The 26,627-nt window shown below is 43.4% G+C and overlaps 1 protein-coding gene across 1 annotated transcript in view; it reads left to right on the forward strand.

The window, feature by feature from the left end:
• The window catches only part of Tsp2A (tetraspanin 2A), a 179,910-nt gene that overhangs the window by 85,099 nt on the left and 68,184 nt on the right, over positions 1-26,627 (forward strand). Inside the window, exon 2 of the mRNA XM_065224307.1 lies at positions 1,235-1,432. Within this exon, the coding sequence (XP_065080379.1) occupies positions 1,235-1,432 (198 nt within the window). The remainder of the gene's footprint in view (positions 1-1,234; positions 1,433-26,627) is intronic.

Genomic DNA, 26,627 nt, shown 5'->3' on the forward strand with positions numbered 1-26,627 from the left:
TGACGACCTTGAACGGTTTTACACCGGAGATGTCGTGGGTGAAGAATTCCACCTTGGAAGTCCTCAGGTGAGCGATGACCAAGTCATACTCCGCTTTCGTATGACTTGCTGCCGACTCTGCCCAACTTGAATTCGGCTTTGACGCCCAGCGATGCCAGATCTACGATGAGCTCGTTAAAATGGGCATTTTTCACTACCAGCGGAGGTAGCTTCACTCTTGCCGCGCTCATGTTGGCAGCATTTTCTTTATCAGCAGAGTCACGGAAATGTCCGTTCGTCGCAGAGACATCGTCGCGACCAATCGTGCCATCGGACTGGCCCCGATTCTTCTTCTTCTTCTTCTTCTTGCTGCGTTTTGCCGTCACAGCTGGCTGGATATTCCCATCCATGGGGAGAACAGCAAACCTGTTGGATGTAGGTACACCCGAACTTCCTTCGCCGGGGTTCTTGTCCTTCACCGGGCTTCGCGAACGATGCTTCCCCATTTCGGGGCGCGCACATACAAAAAACCGCGAAAGAGAGAGCGCGAACACTATTGCCACGAACTTTTCGAACAACTCGAAGAGCGAGCTAACACCGAACTGAACTGCTTGACGATCAAGCAGAGAATCGTGCCATGAGTTGAGGCACAAAAGCAGCGCTGTTTTATAACTTTTCAGATTCAATCAGCACGATGTGCACCCAAATGGTACTCGATTATGAGGACTGGGTTTGGGAAGAATGTTTATTTCATGAAAAAAAGTGAAACAATTATCACTTTTTATTTGCACATTTTCAACAGTTTTTAATGAAATTTATTGTAGCGCAGATTATGAGAGTTATTTTCTATCGATTTGTTATTTAGATTTTAATTTCATCTATAAATGAAAAAGTTATAAGCGTTCAAAACCTTACACCTTTTCGTGACGGTCGCAATTTTAGATTTTCGATTTACCCCCAGTAGCTTCCCTTAAGACGTAGTCTACGTAAAAAATGCAAGGTAAATATCGATGAAAAGAATCGATCTTCGTAGTTAGAAACGCTAGAAATGTGTCAAAATAGATTATGACTCCATTACATTGGAATTACTCAGAACACACTCGAAAATCTTAAAGCTTCCTAAACCATACTGTAAATTTACAGCTGGCCACAAACATGATCTCTACTTATTTGAGTGATTGCACTCCAGGACCTTCAATCCATGAATCTTCTTGTTCTTCGTCTAACGATTTTACTGAATTATTCTCAATTACAGATCATCGGCGCTGGGCTGTTCGCCTTCACGATCTACATCCGAGCCGAGCCGGGCTTCGACGAGTGGGTTGCCCTGCTGGACATCTACCAGTACTACATCGGCGTGTACATCCTGATCGGTACCGGTGCGCTGGTCATGATCTTCTCCTTCCTCGGGTGCTGCAGCGCCCTGATGGAGCACTCGTTAGCACTCTATGCGGTAAGTGTGGCACTTTGACAAAAACACAAATTTCCAAACCTCAAAGTGGAGTATAGGTTCAGGCGGAAAAACTACCACATTGCAAGGAAAACTAATTAGAACGAATTCACCAGTAAACGGTATTTCACACGCGCGCATCCGATGACCTTTTGCATCTCGTAGAAAGTGGTGGACCCCCATTGTGTGCACTGGATACGGGCGGACCTACATATGCCCGAGCCGAGACTGTTGAAACCCCCATTCTCCACATTCCCGACCACGACGACGTCATTCCAGTGAAAAATGATGTTATGCGAACAGTAATTAGTGCAAGTTTTTATTTGCTCCACCAGTCAGCAGTCAGCTGTGTGTGTGTTTGTGTGTGTTTGCTCTTACCACTTCTAGTGCCCGGAAATTTTCTGCTACACGGCGCTGTTGCTTCAGGAGAGTAGACCATGGTTGTGCTGTGTTGAGTCTAGTACAGTAACAGCACACTTTGTGCCAATATATTAAGCATGTTTGAGGAGACTTTCGACCAATGGGTGGGTGGTGTTGATGTTGTTTGTTCACCACTTGGAAGCAGAAGAAGCGGGTCATTCTGAGGGGTTGGCTGTCCCGGTTTGAGGACGGCGTCACGGAAGAATGTTAATTATTATTCGATGGCGCTCGCTCTGCGGGGACTTGCCTGTGCTGTGTGGACTAACAGAAAGGCTCTTGGAGATATTGCCGTTCTATTGCGCCACCAGCAACCGACCGGTGTGGGTTGGAAAGATAAATTGAAATATGTTCAATTAATTATGACACATGCTGCCACGGAAGGCTTTCTCATTTAATTCATGTAAGAGTATGGCTTTGCGGTGGGTCGTTTTGAAGGGGTCAAATGGGCATCCCACTGGGATATGTAACATACTCGTGCAGTTTTCTCTGGGAATCAATATCTAGATCGAATCACTTCATTTTTTAGAAATTTGTTTTGTTAAACAGGCTTGTGACATCAACATAATAAATGTTACATGACTATGTAAAAATCAGATATTGACTAAATTCTCCAACCAAAACTGGTCCACAACTAAATTAGGAAACCTAAAAATTTCCTTATCCGTGCCAAATCAGGAAAAATGGTGTTCAATAAAGAATAAAACCCATCCTCTAGCTGACAACTAAACAGCAGTACGTTCGTTTCGCATTGCTGACACTCGGAACAACCGAAATGCAAAATGTATTCTCTACCGCAATCGCCATTCCGTGCGTCCAACTGATGACGACCGTCGCCGACGCCGACGCCGACGCCACCCAACGATGACATCAACCAAAATGCGAATGGAGCTATTAGCAACAGCTCGTTTCCATGTCGCCTGTTTCGAAAACAATCTCCTCGATCACTCGGAACGGAGGACTCCCAGCCAGCAGCGCTGAACAACGGAACCGTTTTGCATCTGACAATGTACCGCATGATGCTACTGGTGCAGTTTGCAGAGACTTGCTTCTTGTCTCGTGGAGTAGTAAGTTGGTAGTTGTCCACCCGGAACAACACAGCAGCTACAACTGATGATGACAGCCTTCCGCTCGTCCCCGCACTTTTCCAAGTCCAGAGGGGGGCGGTGTTCAAGATTGTCGTTGGAAAAAGTTATGAATTGTTCCCGAGGCGCATCCGGCAAGGTCCATCTGGACTTTGCGAGCGGTTAGTGGAGGAAGGTGTTTCTCAACCACCAACAGCAGGGGCAAGCAAAACTATTACAGCTGGTCATAAATTAAGTTTAAATATGGAAATAACGTAGCTATATAACGTAATAAATATTTTATTAGAAGCTATTATTTATGGAAGGCACATTATTTTTCTCCGCCATTGGAACTTACGATCGGAGGAAGTAGGTGCATTTTTTCCCCATTATGACGATAAGGAAAACGATTTGTTGCATACTTTATGAGGTCCAATGTCCGACGTTGGCATGTGGGAAATCGTCACCCTCCCTGAACCGAACCGGAGCAATCCCGATGGGCCATAAAAATGTCACCACGAGACGGTTGGTGTCAAACTTAAACAAAACTAACGGGAAAGAAGCGGGAAAAGTCAACCACCCTCAGCAGCCCCGAAGAAGTTTTGCGGTTTTGTGTGCGTTAGTTGTTGTGGCAAAATCCTAATCCGAATCGTTGGGGGATGGGGCCGAGCCGGCGTCCATTTCGTCGGATTGCTATTGAGTGTTTTTCCTGCGCCGTGATTCAGTTTGCTCATTTCTCAAGCTTAACGACGCGAATCGGGAAGGTAAATAAGTACGGAAAAAGGAAGCAAATCTCCCTGCGGCGATTGTGGTGGCACATGTGCACCAAAGGGAGCAGGGGAAGACAAATGGAACTCCACTCTACGCTGGCTTATCCCATTAACCGGTGTCAGGTGGAAGTGAGGAATGGGGATAGAAATGTCCTTTTTTGTTTTCAGAAAGGCTTTTGTGTGAAGTTTTATTTAACGTGCTTCAGATTTATCACCATTGTCGTTTTTTGACGCAGGACTACGTCTGTGATTTCTATATGGGTGTACACTTTGTGAAAACCAAAAATAGAACATGTAACGAAATTATGAAAGATTTTGAATGTTAATGACTCAGCTGCCCCTGGGCCAATTTCAATAACTTTATCACCAATCGATTAGAAATATTTCCACGCATTGAAAGCAATGCATTTGATTGTTTATTTTTTTAAGCTATTGAAAAGAAGTGAATGTCAAGAATTTTCCAAAACCGTCGAAATAACTAACAAATCTACCAATTACGTACATGCATATGCTGCTTCCCCAACACAGTTATCAGAGAGTCGTTAGTAGACGAAACAAGTTGAACATTCTGGTTGTAATTCTGCTGTTCGACATTTTCGAAGGGCCACTGAAAACATGAAATTACACTATTTTCTAGGGATGCCGAAAAGTTCCGATTGATCGTAAAAAAAATTAAGCTATTAGATTAAATATTAATCGAATTTTCAATTATTCGAGCGGGTAACCGACATCCCTTCTTATTTCAACGTGTTTGATTTAGCGCAGTAAAGGAAATAAATAAAAGTACTAATTTTTCTGAACAGGCATAAAGAAGAACCATGACGTAAAGCAGGATCATACATTCGCCGAAAGAAGTGTTAAGCGTCTTTCTGCTAAAGACTAAGATTTACCAACCTGTTGAGAGAAGGAGTTTAACGAGAAAAACTAAAAAGTAGACGGGTCTGTGTCTAGGGGCACGAACGGAAGCTTGACGTAGGACCGCTAGTGGACGGAACAAATATGTTGAGCATTTAGTTCTTTTAATTGATTAATCATCAATTATCTCAACTCTTTCCGTTTTTTTATTTGTAAGCGTATCAAATTTGTAGTATTTATTTCAAAGAGAAAGTTGATGAAGATAATCCAAGAGACTGTCAACTTGAGTATTTTCGATTCATCTACCCGACTTTAAAAGGTATATTTTGAATTTTTTTGTTATTCATGAATTTTTAAGTTTTGTGCATTTTGGTATTAAATGTATTGAATTCACCCCTCACAGGATTTCCTTACGAATTATATGAATGGGTATCATTTGTGCAGAATATGTAAAAAAAGGAGGGACTTCGAGAGATTGAACTCGTGAGAGCTAATTATCTCACAAATTTGATTTTATTTGCTTTCTGGGGACTGGGGACACCCAAGGCTAATTATTCCCACTTCTCTCAAATTCTATAGGGATTTTTTGGACGATGATTAATCTCATCAATACATTCGGGCCTACAATTCCACACCTTCTATAGATAACAGGTTGAGCCTTGATAGCTAGCTGCTTGCGGGAACTGATGACCTTGACAAATGTCACAAGTAATACTCTTAAAAAATTGATGTTGGTCCTGTAAAGGACCGTGTTGTAGTGAGGGTTGAGTAATGCTGAGCTGCGCACAACGAGCTACTGATTCCGATCCTAGCCTAGCGGTGGGACTTCTTCCTCCTTCTCTATGGTTGCTCATATGAGCTCTGCAGCTCGCTGCTTACAGGCAGCCTTTCGTTGTTGTTGTTGAAAGCACTCCTGCTTCTGCTGCTGCTGCTGCTACTGCTGCTGCTACTACTGCTGCTGCTGGACTGGACACCACCACTTACAGTGATTGAATGAGCACCGTTCACTGGGACCGCATTGAATTCGATTTTTAAGTCTGTGTTAGGGAATGCGCTTTTTTCAGACATTCGGTGATAATTTTGATCACCATTGCAACAGTTGGACATTTGGTATTTTTCAATAGTGACCTATTGAAAATTAACTAAGTGTTCATTTTAGCAGATTGATAGATAAATTTCCAATCGTTTGGCTTGTTTAGAATTAAAATCTATCTGCTATTGGTCGAAACCTGACCTCTTTTCGTAATGCTGTGCATTTTGGTTTTTTAAAACTGCGTGGATTCTATAGATCTTGTGGAGATCTATCTAGCCCTGATGTATGTGTTCGTAGAGGGAAAAATGTAAACTTTGCGGGAGACGATATCTTAACACTCGAAAGCAATTTATTGAAATATGAAGTTAAACAAATCCTAGCTAGTTCTGCATGATGATTTTGTTTGATTTTATTTATTTGTAAAGTCGCCGGGAAATACCAGCAGGCGATTTGTTTTTTATGATAACTCCTTACTTGAAAACAGGCAAAAACTCAACTTACTTAAACTTACTTGAAAACAGGCAAAAACTAAACGAATAAACAAAACGTGCGGAATGAAAGTCGAGGAAAAAATAATTGCACCAATATATTCAGGCCTACAATTCCACACCTTCTAAAGACAGGTTGAGCCTTGCGGGATCTGATGACCTTGACCAATGTCCAAATAATACACTTTAACAAATTTTTGGTGGCCCTGAAAAGGACCGTTTTGTAGTGATGGTTGAGTAATTCTGAGCTGGGTGTTCAACACGGATGAGGCTGTCGAGCTGTATTTCGTTTGGATCGAGGGTAACACGCTTGGCATAGATGACCGACCCGCAGTGACTCACGAAGAGCTACTGATTCCGATCCATAGCATAGCGGTGCAGCTTCTTCCTCCTTTGATGGTTGCTTATGTGGGCTCTGCAGCTCGCTGCTTGCAGGCAGCCTTTCGTTGTTACTGGAGAACAATTTTCAACGCCACACGCCGAAAGCACTGCTACTGCTGCTACTAATTTCAACGACCGAACACCACCACACAGTGGTGTGGTCGTTGGGAGCGTGTGGTTTCGAGTATGGCGATGAGTGTGCAAAATATTACGCAATTCCATCCTCTTCGACTTGTTTCGTCTATTTACTACTCTCTGACGACTGTGCTGGGGAAGCAGCATATGCATGTAGGTAATTGGTGGATTTGTCAGTTAATTCGACGTTTTTGGACAATGCTGAACATTTACCAGTTTTAAATCAACATTCGAAAGAATTGTTATCGATGCGTAGCCATATTTCTAATCAATTAGTGATAAAATTATTAAAATTGGACCAGGGGCAGCTGAGTTATTAACGTTCAAAATCTTTCTTAATTTGTTACATGTTCCATTTTCGGTTTTCACAAAGTGTACCCCCATATAGAAATCAAAGACGTAGTCCTACGTCAAAAGTGGAGGAGCTTTAGCTGGATGAACACTGATCTTCTGCGGCCTTCCAGCCTGTCACAGACACCAGTTCAACCCCTGTCCAGCAGCAGACTGGCCGACACTCATTCGAGTGCCCAATCATGGAACCGATGAATATGGTATTGTCCGGTCCGATTTTCTGATCCAGCTGCCTACACGTCATCATCATCTCCCATAGGCTTTAAGCCTGTACTACCATCGGCCTTTTTCAGCGCCACCAACATTTTCCAAAAGAGCTAAATTTCTGAACATGTCCCAAATAAAATTCAGACCAAATGGTTCTTTTAAGGGCAATCATAGCCATTTATGAATTTATGTATGGGCCCAAATTAGGGACACTTAGGCCGACATTACATACATTTCCCCTATTAGCCGAAATGCAATTTGGCAGAACCGAAAAACCAAATTTCTATGAAAATTCGCATGGATTTTGCAATTCTATAATATCCATGCCTATTTTTCAAAGGAAGGAGCCGAAATTCAACTTGTGAGAACTATCAACCAGTTTTCTAAAAAAAATGTGCATGCTTCAAAAAATGTACCATCACATGGATTCAACAAAGTCCATTTTATAAAATCTAGGCCTATTTCTCAAATGACAGAGCCAAAATCCAACGTGTGGATTCAGCAAGGTTCATTCTTTGAACCTTGCTTTTTGAAGAATCAAAGCTTCTATGATAATACGTACTTTTGTGAATTTAAACTCGGTTTTCTCCAAAATTGAGAAATTCATTCCTTACGTATGGATTCAGCAATCTTTTTTTTTTATAAAATACAAGCCTATTTTTCAAAGATAGCCAAAATTTACTTCGGCAAAAACAGAAAAATCAAATTTCTTTAAAAATACCTACTTTTGTGAATATTAACCAGGTTCGTTCTTCACGTATGGATTCAACATGTTTCATTCTCAAACGAGAGAACCGAAATCCAACCTGGCTTCAAAAAAAATCTACCATCACGTATGAACTCACAAAGGTCTATTCTATAAAATCCAAGCCTGTTTTTCAAAGGACGGAGCCAAAATCCAACTTGGCTTATACTACTTTTGTGGATATAAACCCAGTTTATAACTAACTTCTAACTTCCCTTCCACATTCGTGTGAGATTCACTTCCTTTCTCTTTGGTTTAGTGCTCTTCAAAATAGTGTATGACTAAATAGCAGTAGTAAAATTTACGTTTATTTGCTGGTTTTTTTTTAAGTTTCAACATTTGGTTTTACATTTCAATTGGTTAGTCTTTGGCTCTTCAACTTTGTTCTAGTTAATTGGTTATTCTAATGTGATCATTGCGTTTAGCGCTAATTGACAGGATACCCTTTTATGGGATTGTTTTCGTTTGAATTTAAAAAAAAAATGATATCCTACCTACTTGAGCACTGGAACCTACCTAACCACTTAAACTAGGTTGCCAAATCACGAATGATCTGGTGGTTTGATCGCAGACAGGCGACTCTGAACCTTTCCAGCGTGGAAGTCTTTCGCTCCTCGAGTGTTTGAAGACCGGCCATGTGGTGAATCTCAGAATTACGAGTTCGCGGTGGACTGTTAAGGATCATTCTGAGGATCTTGTTTTGGATCTTAGCTGAAACTCTTTATTTGTTGGACACCGGGAGATTATGCGCCGTCCCAGAAGGGGACGTGCCTAGACCCCTAGCTGCTGGTCTAAGCCTGTCGGCAGCCACTGGGGTGGGCACCAAAGGCCTCTTTTGTTCCCGGGTCCCAGGATTTGTCGGCGAGGGGGAATTTTCGGTGTAAGCTGTCCTAACTATCGCAATGAATTAATTTACCTTGGTGATGTTTATTGGGTGGATCTATCGGTTCTAGTGTGCGAGTCGGCGTGGGCTGTCCCGATGGAGGAGTGGAACAGCCAGAGAGCAGTGGCTGGATGGTGGTGGCCGGATGGTGGTGGACGGATGGCGGTGGCCGGATGGCGGTTGCCAAATTGTGGTGACTGGATTTCAGCGGCCAGATTGCAGCGGCCGGATTGCGACGGCCGGATTGCTGTTGCCGGATGGCGATGGCTGGATTGTAGTTACAGGATTTCGGTGGCCGGATTTCGGCGGCCGGATTTCAGCGGCCGGATTTCGGCGGCCGGATTGCAGCGGCCGGATTGCAGTGGCCGGATTGCAGCGGCCGGATTGCAGCGGCCGGATTGCAGCTGCCGGATTGCGGCTTCCGGATTGCGGTTGCCGGATTGTGGTTGCCGGATTGTAGTGATAGAAGTTCGGCGGCCGGGTTTCGACGACCAGATTGCAGCGGCCGGATTGCAGCTGCCGGATTGCGGTTTCCAGATTGCGGTTGCCGGATTGTGGTTGCTGGATTGTAGTGACAGAAGTTCGGCGGCCGGGTTTCGACGACCAGATTGCAGCGGCCGGATTGCGACGGCCGGATTGCAGTTTCCGGATTGCGGTTTTGCCAGGAGTTTGGGAGCAGGATTTCAGCTACCAGATTGCAGCGGCGAGATGGCGACGGCGAGATTTCAACACGAGGCCAACAATGGAGCACCGCTATGGCCGAAGGGTGATAGCCGAAGGGTGATAGCCGAAGGGTGATAGCCGAAGGGTGATAGCCGAAGGGTGATAGCCGAAGGGTGATAGCCGAAGGGTGATAGCCGAAGGGTGATAGCCGAAGGGTGATAGCCGAAGCGCGATGGCCAAATCTCGATGGCCGGATAGGGTTGGCTAGGTGGCGTCGGCCAGATGATAACGGCCGGATCCTGATCGGTTAAGTCCTTTAACACCGTGATCGACGCACTTTCTCCTCTTTTCCAGGTACGTTTTTTTTTTTTCTTGTCTCAACACTCCTCGTGTAATTCCAACTATCTCGTACCACAGTCAGCAACACACTCCCTATCCTCCCTCTCTCTCGGCCGAACCATTCCTCACCTCCTCATCGACTCTCAGCTTCACCGTAGCTAGTTTCCGTCTCTCACTACGCTATGACAGGTCGGTGGTGGTTCAGTGGACAGTGGTCGCTTCGCCCATGCAGCAAAACACCTCCATCATCGCCCTACCTTATCGGTCACTTTAGAAGTGACGTTATGGAGCTATCTCTCTTCACAACACTGACCCTACTCTTACACCTATTGAATCCAATGGTACCAACCGGTAACATAGCATAACTCTCTCAGATTGGCATATCTTACTCAATAGCCGGCAGAATGATCTGCTTGCGGACAGCAAGCTTGTTTTCGAGGGACAGGGTGGACTTCCTGTTTATCAGAGTGTAGACCGACCTGATCAAGATGTTACACTTGGTGGATGTCTTGTCCACATGGGATCGGAATAGCAATTTACTATCGAGGGTGAGACCAAGGTAGACTACATCACTCGACAATTCAATGGGAGTGCTATCAAGATGGATCTTGACGTTAGCAGGTGGAACAAGCCGAGGTGAATTCGAATGTGGAAACAGAATTGGCTGTGTTTTAGCTTGATACAAATCTTCCATCTCTTGAAATTGTCGGACAGAACAAGCCTGATTGTAGTTTACTCGCCAGAGCACGGATCACTCGACCCTTATAGATGATGGAGGTGTCATCTGCGAACATTGACAGGATACCACCACCCGGCAGGAGAGGAACGTCTGACGTGAAAATGTTGAATAGGATAGGCCCAAGCAGGCTACCCTGAGGGACCCCTGCATCAACGTTGAACGTATCAGGGGGGACATTGTTCAAGTAGACTTGTTCCGTTCGATGATGTTAGTAACCCGTGCGAGTTGATGGATAGTAGAGTGGCCTTTCCTAAACCCGAATTGCTCTTTGAGAAAGAAGTTATTGTCATTTGAAAACACCAGCAGACGGCTGAGTATCAACTCTTCGAATAGCTTCGAGATGGAGGACAAGAGGCTGATGGGGCGATAACTTTTGGCACTGGTAGGATCTTTCCTAGGCTTGTGTATTGGAATCACTTTGGCTAACTTCCAGCATGCAGAGAAGTAGCCAAGCTCCAAACATTTGTTGAAGATAACGGTAAGATGGTTGAAGAAGTCAATACTCACGTTTTTCAACTCGAGATTGACTACACCATCCATAGCCGCGGCCTTCATGTTTTTAGTGCTTCTAACAGCTGCTATCACCTTATCAATCGATATTCTACTATCATCATGCACTACTACGGGGGTGTCAGCGACTCTAGACATTGCCTCCAGTACGGAAGGCTCATGGGGGCTCACCTTGGTTTGGCCAATATAATGTGAAATCACAAAAAGTTGGCCAAGAGCATTGGCCTTTTCAACTGAGGTCATGAGTAGGGATGGGTCCGAGTTCTGGTCAACAGAGGAAAGCGGAGGGATCGGTCTCGACTTATTTTTCAAAATTTTGGTCATCTTCCAAAATGGTTTTGAATAATCTCTGAGAGAGCTTTGTTGGCAAAATCGTTATTCCGAGCTCCACTATCCTGGCCTGGATAATTTTGGTTAGCCAATTGACATTGGTGTTCAAGTGGGTCAGTCCTGAACGCTGGGAACTGCCTACGAATGGTGTTACGGAGCCTGATATGATCTTTGGTTGGGCTGTCAAGCTTCAGAGTATGACTCACCTGTCTCGATGCTGGTACGTGTTGCTCCCTGGTACGGGATATCGCCTCTTCGATGGTTTGCAGACACCGATCGACTTCTTCGAACGACTCCGGTAGGACGTCGTAGTAGATTGCTGTGTCCACACAGCGCAGATACTGCTGCTAGTTGACACGATGGTAATTTCACCGGGAAACTTGAAACCTATTGACCGAGGAACCTACTTCGGCCACCAACGGGATGTGGTCCGAGCTCAGTTCCTGATAGGCAATAGGTTGAGAGATGTTATCGCCAATGTTGCTGATTGCGCAGGATCGACTCAGCCGGGTGGGAGTGTCCGGACACAGGATGTTGTAGTGTAGCAGATCGTTGTACAAGATTGTGCCGTTCTTGTTGCTCCACGCTTGATGCTTGGCGTTCAGGTCGCCAGCAATGATGAAATGTTACCGCCGTCGTATTAGCTTGATGATGTCTCTTCGGAGGTCTGCGGCCGAGCCGTCCCTAATGTTGGTTTGCTTGGGGCAGTAGACCGCAATGATGGTGATTGGACCAAGCGATGCGCTCACCTCAACTCCGATGGCTTCGATAGTTTTCAGCTGCAAGCTTGGTAGTAGCCGGCAGCTGATGTTCCGTTTCGCAGTGATGGCCTTTCCCCCTTCCCCGGAGCTGGTGCGGTCAAGCCTTACGAGCCGAAAATCGGGAAGGAAGACGTTCAGCTCGGGCTTCCAGTGAGTCTCGGTGATGACGGCTATGTCGATGTGCTGTTCGTTGAGAAAGTCAACTAACTCGAAGTTTTTGCTCTTCAAGGAGCAAGCATTCCAATTTACGATCTTGATGACTTCACGGTCCATATTTTGTGACAAGGGACAGGGAAGCATGTAGCTGTTCAGATCGAGTCATGATGATGATGATGACCTCGGCCACGAGCGTCACAAGTTCCTCCGAGGTGAACGGAGAATCGTCGACAGGCTCACCTGAGACAGCACCAGCGTATGATAAACCAGGGGCGGTGGAGGAACCTGGAATTGACTGGGCCGCAGCAGCAGCGAGACGATGCTGAACTATCCGACTGTTGGGAGCCATTTGTATACTCGCAGGATTGGCTTGTTGGATGTTGAGCTTAGTTTAAATGATCTTTATTTTAGTTTAACTTGGACGATTACCATATAAATTTTTACTAAGTGATTTAATTGCTTTCTTCATCTTTAGGTATGGGCAAAATTTAAAATTTGTTTTACAGGATTAGTCCTAGACTTAGTACACGGTCGACCACCTTGGTGGGATTGGTTTGTTTTGTTTTTAGAATTTGAAGAGAAACTACTTAATACTACTATTTACAGCTTAAAACTAACCTACTCTACTATATACACTTAACCTACTATGTACAAATTGCTTATTAAAGCATGTTCAGAAAGATTGCATTTTTGAATAAATTTAGTTGTCATATCATCAATTTTGGAATCTACTTTGGGAATTTCTGCCTCTTGATGGAGGTCTGCTATTCTTGTGTCGAATGGACGATCTAGGATCATCCTCAACACTCTATTCTGTGCAACCTGGATTTTGTTCCTGTGGGTCTGAGCGCACGATTCCCACACCGGGGCGGCATAGAAGATCGCGGGGGCTATGATCTGTTTGTAAACAGCCAGTTTGTTTTGCCTTGAGAGGCGGGATCTGCGGCAAATGAGCGGATACAAACACCTAACCAAGGCGGAGCACTTAACTAGGGTTTTCTCTATGTGCGAGCGGAACAGGAGCTTCTCATCGAACAACATCCCGAGATAAGTAACATCAGTGGACCACTCGACCCTTGTACCATCCATTATTACGGTACAGGAGGGAGACGGTTTAAGTTTTGGTGATTTAAGGATTGTCTGTGAAGGAACATGATCGCTTGGGTTTTCGAGGCGTTGATTTTGATTTTCCACGTGGTGGCATAATCAGTAAAGGTGTCAAGGCATCGTTGGAGCTTGTTCGTAATTTCACGAGGCATCCTACCCTTGACGGCTATCGCGGTGTCATCTGCGAACAGAAAGAACACGCAACCGTCTCCTAGAGGAGGGATGTCCGACGTGTAGATGCTGTAAAGCAGTGGTCCCAGCAGACTCCCTTGCGGAACACCTGCTGGGATCGGAAATTGTCCCGAAAGGGAACTATTCAACGACACCCTGAACGACCTTTGCTGGAGATAGTTACGGGTGATTTTCACAAGGTATGGTGGAAAGTTGGAGTTACAAAGCTTGTATATAAGTCCGTCGTGCCAGACATTGTCAAACGCCTTTTCGACGTCTAACAAGGCCATGGCTGTGGACTTGGATACAGCTTTGTTACTTCGGATGTTATTCATCACCCGCACTAGCTGATGATTGGTGGAATGCCCCTTGCGGAACCCGAACTGTTCCGGAAGAAGAATGTCATGTTCCTCCACAAACTTGTTTAGTCGGCTGAGGATCAATTTTTCGAACAGCTTGCTCAGCGCTGAGAGCAGGCTAATCGGTCTGTAGCTTGACGGTAGTGAAGGGTCTTTCCCAGGTTTGCGGATCGGGATGATTTTTGCCACCTTCCAGATGCTTGGAAAGTAGTGCAGCTCCAAGCATCTGTTGAGGATGGCAGCCAGCAGCGAGTGGACCCTCGGGCTGATATTTTTCAACGCTAGGTTGAATATTCCGTCAAACCCGGGAGCCTTCATGTTTTTACTATATTTCAGCGCTGAGCAAATTTGTTCCTCTGTAATCCGTTCTTCTGGAGGGACGGCACAAGGGGAGGTATCTAACGTCTGGACGCACTGCACAACCTGGTTCTCGAGTGGACTTGGGATTGTAGAGCCAAGCAAATGCGATTGGGCAATGTGCTCCCCAATTGCATTGGCCTTCTCTTCGTTGGTGATAAGCCGTTCGTCATTGACTCTAAGTGGTGGAATGGGCTTGGGGTGAGACTTCAGCACCTTGGCAACCTTCCAGAGTGGTCTGGAACGGTCGTCCAGGTTCTGAACGAGCCGCCCGAAACTCTCGTTCCGGATTGAGACCATTCTGGAAGCGATCTGCCGATTCAGATCGACCATTTCGTATTTACGCTGCAGATCCCCAGTCCGCTGAAACTGGCGTCTACGAACATTTCTGAGCCGAATCAAGAGTTTGGTGTGGGAATCAATTGCTTGAAACTTACCCCTCACAGGAACTCGTCGAACGCACTCTTCGTCAGCCACGGATATGGCTTGATGGAGACCCTCCAGGGCCCGGTCGATGTCCTCCACTGTGTCGAGTGGTGGGTTGTCGTCGATGTGGCGGTCGACCACGCGTCGAAACTGGACCCAGTTGACTCGATGGTAGTCCTTCCGCTGGCACGGTGCAGGGGCCACGTTGTAGCCCAGCTCGGTCAGCACCGGTTGGTGGTCCGAACTCAGGTCGTTGACGGCAACCGGCTTGGCTAATCTGGTGTTTGCCAAGAACAGGTCCAGCGTCGATGGGTTGCCCGCCGGTGATGTGAAGGTTGGTTCGTCCGGAAACCAGACGGAATAGAGACCATGCTGGGAATGGTCGAATAGCAGGCGGCCGTTTTGGTTCTGCTGGTAGTTCCGCCAGGCCTCGTGCCGGGCGTTCAGGTCCCCTCCGATTACGAAGCGGGCATTGGTGCGGGTTATGATGGCAAGGTCGTTCTTGAACTGCTGTGCTGTACCATTGCTTACGGTACATTGCCGGGGGCAGTAGACAACGATGAACCGGACGTTTCCGGTCGATGTTTCCACCTCAACGCCGACGGCCTCGATGATGGAAGTGCGGTAGTGGGGTAGCGTGCAGTACTTGATGCCTTTCTTGATGATGACCGCGACACCGCCCCCCCTGGAGCTGGTGCGATCAAGCCGGACAATGCTGTGGTCGGGCAGCCAGAAGCTGTCACCGGTCTTGAGGTGGGTCTCGGTGAGAAGGCCCACGTCGATGTCGTGCTTGCGGAGGAAGTCTGCAAGCTCAATGTTTTTCGCCCCTACGGAGCGAGCGTTCCAGTTGGCGATCTTTATGGGTTCACGGTCCATAATTAGCGACGAAGGAGATGATAGCTTGGAGCTGTTGTGTTCTTGTTGCGCAGGTGCGCTTGATGATGATGGCCTGGGCCAACAGTGTGACGATCTCATCCGTTGACAGCGGAGAATCGTCTGTAGCTTCACCGGTTGTACCGGCCAATCCCGGAGCAGGGGGATCCGTCGATGGGCCGGAGGCTTGACTGGGTACTGCAGCGGCAGCCGACTGGGCAGCAGCCAACTGTTGGTTGAGCGGGAGCGGCGCCAACACTGGAATTGGCCGTGGTTGGACCGGTGATAACGGAGGAAAGTTCTGCGCGTTGTTTTCCGGGACCTTCTTGCGACCGGGCTGGTTGTTGGACGAGGCCTTCTTCCGGATCTCGGCGTATTCGGCCCGCTTCGGACAGGCCTTACTCGTGGCCTTGTGGGCAGCACCGCAGTTGGCGCATGTGGGAGCGGCTTCCTCGATGCTGTCGCAGTCGTCGATCTTGTGGTTTTTGCCGCATTTGATGCAGCGGCTGGCCATGCGGCAGTTCCTGGTGCCGTGCCCGAACAATAGGCAGTTCGAGCACTGAGTGACGCCACGGTGGGTTGGCTTATACCGCTCCCACTTCACTACGATGTGGAACAGTGTGCGTGTCGTATGGAGATCCTTCACGGTTGTGGAGTTCTTCTGCAGATGGACCAAGTAGAGCTGGTCACGATACTTGATGGCCTTGCTGCGGGTCATCTTGTGGATTTCGACCGGCTTGAGGCCGTTCGCCTTAATCTCGTCCATTAAGGTGGTGGTGTCCATGTCGTGGAGCCCGCGCAGCACCACTTTCAGCGGCTTGGTGGCCTCGACGTCGTGGGAGAAGTACTCCAGCTTCATCCTGTCCAAGAGGGCCTGGACTGCGTTGTAGTGATTTTCGGCCGAGACCATCAGTTTGTAGCCTTCCGTGCACCGTTGAATGGTGCAGCGAAGGCCCTGCTTAATGTAGAAATCCAGCTGCTCCCATAGCCCGGGAGGGAAGCCCTTCACATAGAAGGGTGGCAACTTAACTTTTTTAGGCACCGTCTCAGGGTCCGACTGCGGCTGGGCTCCGTTCTGCAGGGCGGAGAACGGATTGTTGCTCAGCAGCTTTTTTGCTGCCGATGCGGTGGCGCTGATGTCTTCAGGTCTGGGTCGTTTAGTTCCGGGAGGCCCCGGCTGCGGGTCCGCAACGCCTGTCGGGACGGGCAATGGGGTTTTCTTCTGCTTCTTCTGAGCTGGCTCGGTGGTCGCGCCGTCTCCTGGGAGAGTCTGTTTTCCCGATAAGCCGGCACTCGCGTTACCGCGCGATTTCTTACCCATGGCTGGGTCAGCGAGAGCGTCACTATACAACGCGGAGCTAATTCGACTTGCGAACGAACGAACGAAACTAGAGAGAATTCAAATCGACTGAACTGCTCAACAGTCTGGCAGCGAATGATTGGATGTTGAGCGGAAGCGTATGACACTTTAAAACATATCTAATACGTATTTAGATTAACATCCAAAGTCCCTCCTTTCTAACATTTTCTGCACAAATGATACTTTCTAAGCCATTCATGAAAACGATGGGAAATACTGCTAGGGGCGGAGTTCAGAAAGTATATTTTCTGCATATTATGTAGGAAAGGAGGGACTTCGGATGTTGATCCAAATGCACATTTAGAGGTGCATAGTAGAGAAAGAAACTCTATCTACTATTTCCAACTAGTGCAATATTACTCAGGAGTGCATGTATGATTACGAACCCGTGTTCTACAACTACTTCTTGGAAGTAAAATAAACGATTATCAAGAAATTGTACAACAGTCAAAATCAGTGCTATGTCTTAACATATGGCTGCAAAATACATGCGTAATTAACCATTTTGTAAAGCTTCTGCATTCATTTTCCGTCAGATGCCACTGCTGTGGTTTGCAGTGACATCTATTGGAAATTATACATAATCTGTTTTCCGTTAATTGTTCACATGTCTGATACCTCTAAATATGCATTTAGATTAACATCTAAAGTCCCTCCTTTTTCACACATTGTAGAATTCCAGAGATCAAATGGGCAGTTTTAATAACTTCAAAGAAGTCCCGAGACCTTCAGGAACTTTTGGGGAAGTTTTCGTAAGTTGCGATAAATTCAGGACAGTTCCTTAAACTTCAGGAAAATTTCTAGAACCCTAAACAAGATCCGGCAATTTCAAGGTAGTCCAGAGAACTTAAAAAAAAAAGTTCAATTAAAATTCTGGATCGCCACAGAATCCCAGAGAACATCAGCAAATTTAATAGGATTTGGACACTTCCATTTATTTCAATGCAGTACCAAGAACGTCAGGAGAATTGAGAGAACTCTAGGGATGCTCCGAGATCATTAAGACAAATCAAAGAGCCTAAGGTCAGTTCAATAAGTGTAAATCAAATTGCAGTAGCTTTAAATAAGTTCCGGGAAACTCAAGGCATTAACGAACTTCAGAGATTTTCAATAAAATTTTGAACGAAACATGAACATTAGGAAATTGTGAGCACATTTTAAGGGAATTCCGTGATGTTTATGGTTGTTTCCAGAACATAAAAAAATACCTCCCCACAGATTAGTAATCCGTGGTTAAGATCTCTAGGTAAGTGATTTTTAGAGAGTTTCATTGTTTTAAGTATTCGGAACGATCAAAAATCTTTAGAGCACTCCCATTAATTTATAGAAAATTATAGAAAGTTTCATGGAGCTCCAAAGAATTATAAAATATTCCGCGAATTTTGGAACCTTCATGGATGTTCAGAGAAGTTAAAAAAATTGAAATTGTAGCAGAACTTCCACGAGCTTTTAAAACATAGTGCTGCAAAATTTCGACAATACACGGTGATATTCAAAATTCTCCTTTGGTCACTCATTTGAGCTAACAGTCATGGTCAAGGCAAAGGCAAGTGACAATCCTGTCAGTGACGAACATTTGCAGATTTTTGTATTAGCTAAAATTGAAACGAAATTAAATTACTAGAGCAAAAAAATGCATGTAGCCGTTAAAGTGATCAAGCATCTACGTCCTGGACCGCTTGGATAACAATAATGTGACTCAAAATGCACGAAATTACACTTTTTGGTACCAGGTGAATCTTTGTCATTGACGAAAAAGGTTTTTTTGAGGTTCAAGTCTATCAGTGACTATGTGAATAGCAATTTGGTCAATATCGCACGAAAGTCGGTCAATGACAATGATTAATCACAGCTCTGCATAAGGGTAATAATGGGGACCAGTGCTGATAAAAATCATTCCTTCTACACTCAACTAAGCTGAAAACGAAGACAACCTTAACAGATAGACCAACTACTTGCATGAATCTGAATTTTGACATAACAACATTCTCTTGATCAAGGCATCTTCTGAGTATCGTAGCCAACATTTCTCGATAACTTTTTCAAAGGGACGTATCAGCTTTTGTAAACAATACATTTGAACGTCAATTTGGCGTATCTGGTAGCTCGCACACACTTACTAACACTACTATCAGACAGTGAAATTTTTTCCCTACCTGGTAGTGGTGTTAGTAAGCGTGTGTGAGCTTGGTGGGGTTCAGAAAATTCCAAAGAACTAAAAAAAGTTAAGAAATTTCAGGAAAACTGTGGTAACTGCTTATTTCATAATTCCAGAAAACGAAAATAAAGTTCAGTAAACTTCAGGGAAACTCTGAGATCATCAAAAACATGGCTGTTTAGAGAATTGAGGCAACGTCACGAAATATCATTGCAAATCTATTGATTTTAAATTTGTAGTGTACTGCTAAGCGTGACTGCCTCTAGCCCCAAGAGTCCTGGGTTCAATCCCAGTCGGCAGCATCGGGATTTTCTGAGGCATCAAATCTCTGATCACGCCTTCCTTTGGAAGGGAAGCGAAACCGTTTGTACCCGGTCCATAAATTAACGGGTTGGTAGGTAGGAGCTGCTTCCCAGAATGGAAAACAAGATTGACAGAAATCAAATCAAGGAAAAAAATCAGAACAAAAGCGGGAAATTTTGAGACGCCCCCAGGCTTTAGGGAAGCCTGGAAAACTTCACATATGTTTAAACTACATAATAAATGTTTTATGAACTTCAAAGAAGTATCAAAAGAATTCAGAACAACGAAAAATGCAAAAACTTTGGATATATTCCGACAAGTTTAGGTAAGATCAGTGAACCCTAGGACAATTCAAATAATTTCTGGGAAATTACAAAAAAATAATGTAATTTCAAGAACTTCAGGGAAATTGTTTAGATTACAGGACGTTCCTAGAGTTCCAGAAAAAAAAACCGGGACCATCAGTCATGATACATGATCGTTATCGAAATTGAGGGAAGTTCAGGGAAGTTTAAATATTTCAATGAAAGTACCGTGAACATCGAAGTTTTTTGGAAAAATCGGAATAACTACAAGGCCAGTTTCATTAACTTCAGGAAAATGGTGTAGCTTTTCAGAAGTTCTAAGGACGTCCAGAGAACTTCAAGAAAGTCCAGAGAATGCAAGGGAATCCTTAGAAATTCGAGGAAGTTCAGAATAAACTAATAGCTTATTGGGACAGGTACGTGAACTGCAGCACATTTCCGAGAACAGTAAATTTTTAATATTTTTCGTTGGACGAGCCTGGTGTTGTGGTTAGCATCGATGCCTCCCTTGCTTAAAATCATGAGTTCAAATTTCATTCCTGGACCAGTCACGACCTAACAGTCCAGCATCATCATCAGCCACCCAGTGTTTTCTATTATCAGTTGGCTCTCGTTTGCAATAGATCCTAAAATATGACCTCCCACCGATGTACATTGTATTACATTGTGCCTTCAATTAACGACCTGCAGCTTGATGAGCATTATCCATCTAGTTGAATTACAAACGACCTGAGCTACCTACCAATCGACATGATGGTTGTAAAAAGACTTGTATAGGATCCCACGATGGGAGATTGATTCCCGATAAAGTAATACTGTACCGGAAGAACGGTGCTTCCATCGGTTGATCTTTTGTCAAAACAACGAACACCGTAACTTCACAACCCCTGATGAAACAAGATTGATTGCATACACTCGTCCTATTTTCCCCTCGAAGAGCAAACTTCTGGTCATGTAAAACAGTAACCAAATCAGAAGCCACCGCCATTCCGAAATCCGACGACAGACAAGATTAATTAGAACTAGAGAAATCCGAACCCAGGAGAAATAATGATGTCGATGATGAACAACAACACACCTGCTTTCTCCGCCCAGGAACTCGTCTTGCAATGAGCTTGTGCCACTGGCATCGTTCTTCTTCTTCCACCGAGCACAAGAGACTTTCACCTCGGAGTGATGATGATGAAAAAGAGGCTCCATTCCGGAGGAGAAATGAGTCTTCACGTCGGACGGTGAATAAGAATCTCTCGTATTGCGACCGGAGCATGGTGACCGTTATTTATGGGCTGTCGAGAGCATGAATAGGATCATCTCAGTCCACCTCCCGCCCCCCAGTAGAGGGCTTGTTGAGAAATACCGTCGAATTAATATTGATTTGTAGTGGCGTGTACATTCGTGTTTTTCTCGTGCTAATAAATGTCCCTAGTTTGTTTCACGAAAATGCTGCCGAAACTGCTGGAACTCAGACAAAGTTGGACGGCTCATGTAGTACTGCATAGGAAGATAAAAGCTGCACCGGGAAAAAAAAAACCATCAACTAACGAAAATCTCGCGTGAAAAGGAAGTAATAAAGCATTATTTTCCTGTCCGACACTTTTGCTTGGAGGTTGTTTTTTTTTTTTGTTCTACAACTTTGGACGCCAACAGTCAGTTGGAGACTACATTTACTGCAGTCGTGCGTTCAGGATTGTACTTAGACACCGATCCGTTCACAGTTTTGAACCTGCTGGACTACAACCCTGCCGAAAGTGGCTTCTCTCATACAAGTGATTGAATCAGCATCAGTTGCCAAAAATCTGCTACTGGATGCTTTTTTTTTTATCTCGGTGATTTAAACGTTGTACACAAACACATTTTCCTGCAGCTTGCAGCGAAATGAGACAGATTTGTGTTGCATGGTTGAACGGAAAAAAGTGGAAAACACTGCACTCTGCAATGCTGCTGGGCTGGGTTGGGTTGGGTTGGGGCTCTATCACATTATGCGGCTTCGTGTGTAGCTAGTTTCTTGCATGGAAAGTTTCTGCGCTTCAATTTTGTTGCATGATTGAAGATGAATGTGCTTTTGGTCCAACTGAACTGAAAGGTTGAAAAAGTGGTTGCCCGAATGGTTCATTGATTTATTTTTTTTTTTCGAATTGCAGCTTCTGTTAACTTTTTTACTTTTATACATTTAGCGCGTCCTATCGCAGCGACTAATTTATATTAGTAGAGGAGAAATGGGGGGCTTGGTGGCCTTTGGTGACCATTTTAGCATACTGAACAAAATATGGTCAGTTCAATCACAGTCGCCTTTACATTACTTTTTTGATAAGCGGGTACCACACGAGCAAAACTATTGTCAATACTCACAATTATTGTCAATATTATTGATGGAGTATGAGCAAAATGAAAATATTGAATATATTGCAGCAGAATGACAAAATAAATAATCTGATCCGTTGTGCAAATGTCACTAGATCTGGTCAATCGGATTACTTCAAAGAGCCGTATGAGCAGTTCCAGGCCAAATACCAAAAAAGAATGATTATTTTACTCGAAATTCTCAACTGTACATGAAATTTGCATAATTGTGTGGGCTGTCATTCAAATTTTTCCTGAAATTCGGCCATTTTGAATCTCGCAAAAAAGAGTATTCTCAACAAATCATAACTCTAAAAGGTTGTTTCCAATGGAAATGACATTTGAGACATTGTATAAGGAAAAAATAATTGCTTTTCAGGAAAATATACTCTGTAAAAACTATCCGTGAATTCATGTTGGGTACAAAATTCAAAAAAGCGCAAGTAGGATACTTTAAAAAATAACAAAATTCTTTTAACAACAACTTGTAGACAATGAGCTGACCTAATAGCTTATATCGCTTTTTTGTAAAATTCTTAAACGGTCAACTTGAAATTTTCACAGAAGTTAGCATTTTTTGAAAGCTTTATAATGAAAAGTATTACTAAAATATTGAAGAGAGTGATTTTTTTTTTACTAAAAATTTAATGATTTTCTTTAACGGTGTTTATTTTTTTCTTAAATGGTATACTTCTTCCAATAACTTTGTCTCAGACGTAAAATGTCTAAAATTTGAATTGTATTTGCTATTTGGCCTATAATTGCTCTATACCTCCACAACTTTGTCTCAGACGTTATTTCGATCAGAAGTACTGTTTGTGTGCATTTTTTTTTTTAAATAATTGAAAGACACCACTTTGAAAATTTTAAAAGATCCTAAATGATGATGATGATGATGATGGTCCCACCTCTTACCCCTACAAAGGTTTGAGCTGGACGATTTATCTTTAAGATAATTGAATATGACATTTTAACCAGGTTGGCAAACAAAATCGAACTGGTTTCAGTTACAGATATAGATTCCCTCTAAAGTTTACAGTTGCTTCACAGCGATATAAATATGGAAAAGCTCAGGCGTCCACCTCTTAGTTCGCCTTTTTGTCCACCTAAAATATTCATAAGTATTACAAGCAATCAAGAGTTAATGAACAATCAACAAAGCATCATATTACACTAGTAACCCCGCAATCTGATGCTATCATAATTTTCAGCAATGTCAGGAATGCTCACGAACCCCCAACATTTGCCAGAAAACTTACTACTAACTCAAAGTATCTGCCAAATAAGCTTCAAAATTGCATTTTTTTTTTATCAAATGTTAAATTCAGTCCTCTATATCCGTAATACGCGCGCGAGGCTCAAACCTTTGTAGACTACTATTTTTTTTACTACTACTATTAAATCATATATCAAAAATCCATCATCACCCTCGTGGCGAACAGAAATAGTTTTTGCAGTGCTACAATAATTATTAAAAAGTCGTTATGACAGCTATCCATATAAAATAATTCGTTAGAGATAACTTCGTCAAGATACATAATTTGTCAATTCATAAAAAAAATCACTGGATAACTGTTCAAAAGACAGTTTTAACGTGTGAAATGCAGTGTCTTTTAAATTCTGTAAGTGTTGCTAAACGTTTGATATGTCTAGGCATCGAATTGAAAACATTTATTCCAAAATGGACGAATTTCAGCTAAATTGTGAATGATTGCCCATAACAAACCATAATGCAAAGCAATTTAAAAAAGTTTCTGTGCACAAATTACAAAAAAATCGCAATAATTAAAAATTACCAGAAGTTGTTACTCTACGATTGTGTCCAAGGTTTTCAATATATCAAAAGTATGCATCGAGTTTCTGGGAACTCCATGAGAGTTTATAGAATTTGTGAAAACTCTTTTGAAATTATGGAAACACTTTTTAAGCCCTTGCTGCTCCAATGAAGCATAGGAAAATTCACTAAAACTACGTAGATTTTAGAAGGTTAAGAATGTTCCATAAACTAATGGAATTTTCCTGAACTTAGCTGGAGTCATAGGAAGAACTTTTTGGAATCATCTTACCAGAACATAAGAAAAGTTCATCCTTGAATTATTCGGAAGAACTTCCCTCAATTTCTGGGAAGAACTCCCCTCAAGTTCTGCGAAGGAATTCCCCCTAGTTCTGGGCGAACTTCCCTCAAGTTCTGGGCAGAACATGCTTAAAATTTTGAGAAGTATTTGCAAGTTTTGTCAGCAACTTTTCTGAAGCAGCCTACTTGGTGCAAAATGGTTGACGCACCTCGTATGTGACTTATTTTATTCACAATCAAGTTTTTGCAAGAACTTGCCACAGCTTTGTACTGCTTGAGTTTCCGAAGTTTTGAGAAGAAATTTCCTCAAATTTCAAGAAGAAATTTTCTCAAGTTCTGAGATGAACTTTCCTCAAATTCAGGGACGTTCTTCCCTTAAGTTCTGGGAAGAACTTCCCTAAAGTTCTGGGAAGAACTTCCCTAAAGTTCTGGGAAGAAAATCCCTGAAGTCGTGAGAACATTGTCCTATAGTTTTAGAAAGTACTTCCTTGAAGTTCTCCGAAGAATTTATTTAAAGTTCGATGAGATGAATTAGTCAAAAAGCAAGAAATCTCGCTAATAAAGCTTTAAAAAAAATAAAACAAATCTTTAAAGATCTAAGAAGGCCTTTTTCTCAATTTCTGGAAAGAACTTCCCTGGAATTATGGGAAGTAGACACCTGAACTTGTACGAAGGACTTTTCTAAAGTTCATGCAAGAACTTCCCTAAAGTTCTAGGAACAACATACCTGAAGTCGTGGAAACATTTAGCCTCCCTTGATGTTCGCTGAAGAATTTCTTTAATTCTGGGAAGAACTTCTTCTCAAGCTCTGGAAAAAACTTCCCTGGAATTGTGGGAAGTAGGTTCGGGAACATGTGGGAAGGACTTTTCTAAGGGATCTAGGAAGAACTTCCCTAAAAATCTGGGAACAGCATCTCTGAAATCGTGTAACATTTTCCTAAAGTTCTATGAAGAACTTCCTTGAAGTTCTCTAAAGTATGTATTTAAAGTTCTGGGAAGAACTTCTTTCAAGCTCAGGGAAGAACTTCTCTGGAATTGTGGGAATTAGTTTCCTAAACTTATAGGAAGGACTTTTCTGACATTCATAGAAGAACTTCCTTAAAGTTCTGGGAACAAAATCCCTAAAGTCGTGGGAACGTTTAGGCTAAAGTTCTAGAAAGTACTTCACTGAAGTTCTCTGAAGAATTTCTTTAAAGTTCTGAGAAGAGCGTCTTCTCACGTTCTGGGTAAAACATCCTTGAAATCATGGGAAGTAGCTCCCCGAACTTGTAGGAAGGACTTTTCTGAGGTTCTGGGAAGCACTTTTCTGAGGTTCTGGGAAGCACTTCTCTAAAGTTCTGGGATGAACGTCAAAGAAGTCGTGGGAACATTTTCCTAAAGCTCTTGGAAGTACTCCTTAAAGTTTTTTGAAGAATTTCTTTAAAGTTCTGAGAAGAACTTCTCCTCAAGCTCTGGGAAGAACCTTTCTATAATTGTGGACAGTAGTTCCCTAAACTTGTAGGAAGGACTTTTCTGAGTTTTTGGGAAGAACTCCCCCAAAGTTCTGGGAGGAGATCGTAGTGAGCTGTGCTCGAAGAGAGACTTAGAAAATTTTCAACCGTCAATTTTTGCTCCGTTTTTTCTAGACTTTTGTGTAGTTGTAATTAGTGTTCCTTCAACTATTTGCCACCCCAGAGTTCTTAAACCACTGATCATCTCGGAACCTAGCACCATTGGTTATTCTTTGTGGCTCTTTGTGTTCCTTACAAGTGGGTCAGATTCTCCGATTAGCAGCCTGAATCCATTCAGTCACAATTGTGCTTTCATCATCTGACTAATCAACTGATTGGCCATACAGGATTTTTGGTTCGCTTGTCCGATACTAAGAATAGGAAAACCTATTTTCGAACCCAGTCAACCAGCCGTTGAATATGGAGATCACTGTAACAAGACATCGTTCATGGATCAATTTGGTGAGTCCGTTGCAATTTATTCTGGTGCTAATAATTGGCAGGATCCAATATTGGACAGTTTGATGTTTATAAAGTACTATCAGTTAAAACTGTGTTTTTGAGATTTGTCTATATATATTCTTTGGTGCTTCCTACATCGGTTGCAGGACAGTGTTACCGATTTATATTGGATAATCCAAAGCTATGTTGATCATTATAACATTAAATTTTGAATAACAACCCTAATAAACAAATACCATAAACGAACTGTATCTCGGATAGGTAAACCATCCCACATAGGGTTTGGATGATACCCCGAACACGTCGTTAAGCTCTCTTTTATGGTTATTTTTATTAGGGAAATGATAAGACAATCTTATTCAAATGTCGTAATAATACCTCTGACCAAGGAAGAATGATTTATATAGTTTTCATAAAAGTTGACGATACAAATACTAATGAGGAAAGGAATTCCGCATTTCCTTTTCCCAAGTCCTTTTTCTCTCCTTCCCTTCCCTTCTTCTCTTTTCAGAAAGCGAGTAATGGCGCTATAACCATATGCCATATAGGGCTAGGACAAGAGTTAGTGCTCAGGTCCCAACCGCTA

The sequence above is a fragment of the Ochlerotatus camptorhynchus genome, unplaced genomic scaffold (genome assembly GCF_037179485.1).
Source record: "Ochlerotatus camptorhynchus isolate MF236.1 unplaced genomic scaffold, CSIRO-AGI_Acam_v1.1 ptg000209l, whole genome shotgun sequence".
Taxonomy (NCBI): domain Eukaryota; kingdom Metazoa; phylum Arthropoda; class Insecta; order Diptera; family Culicidae; genus Ochlerotatus; species Ochlerotatus camptorhynchus.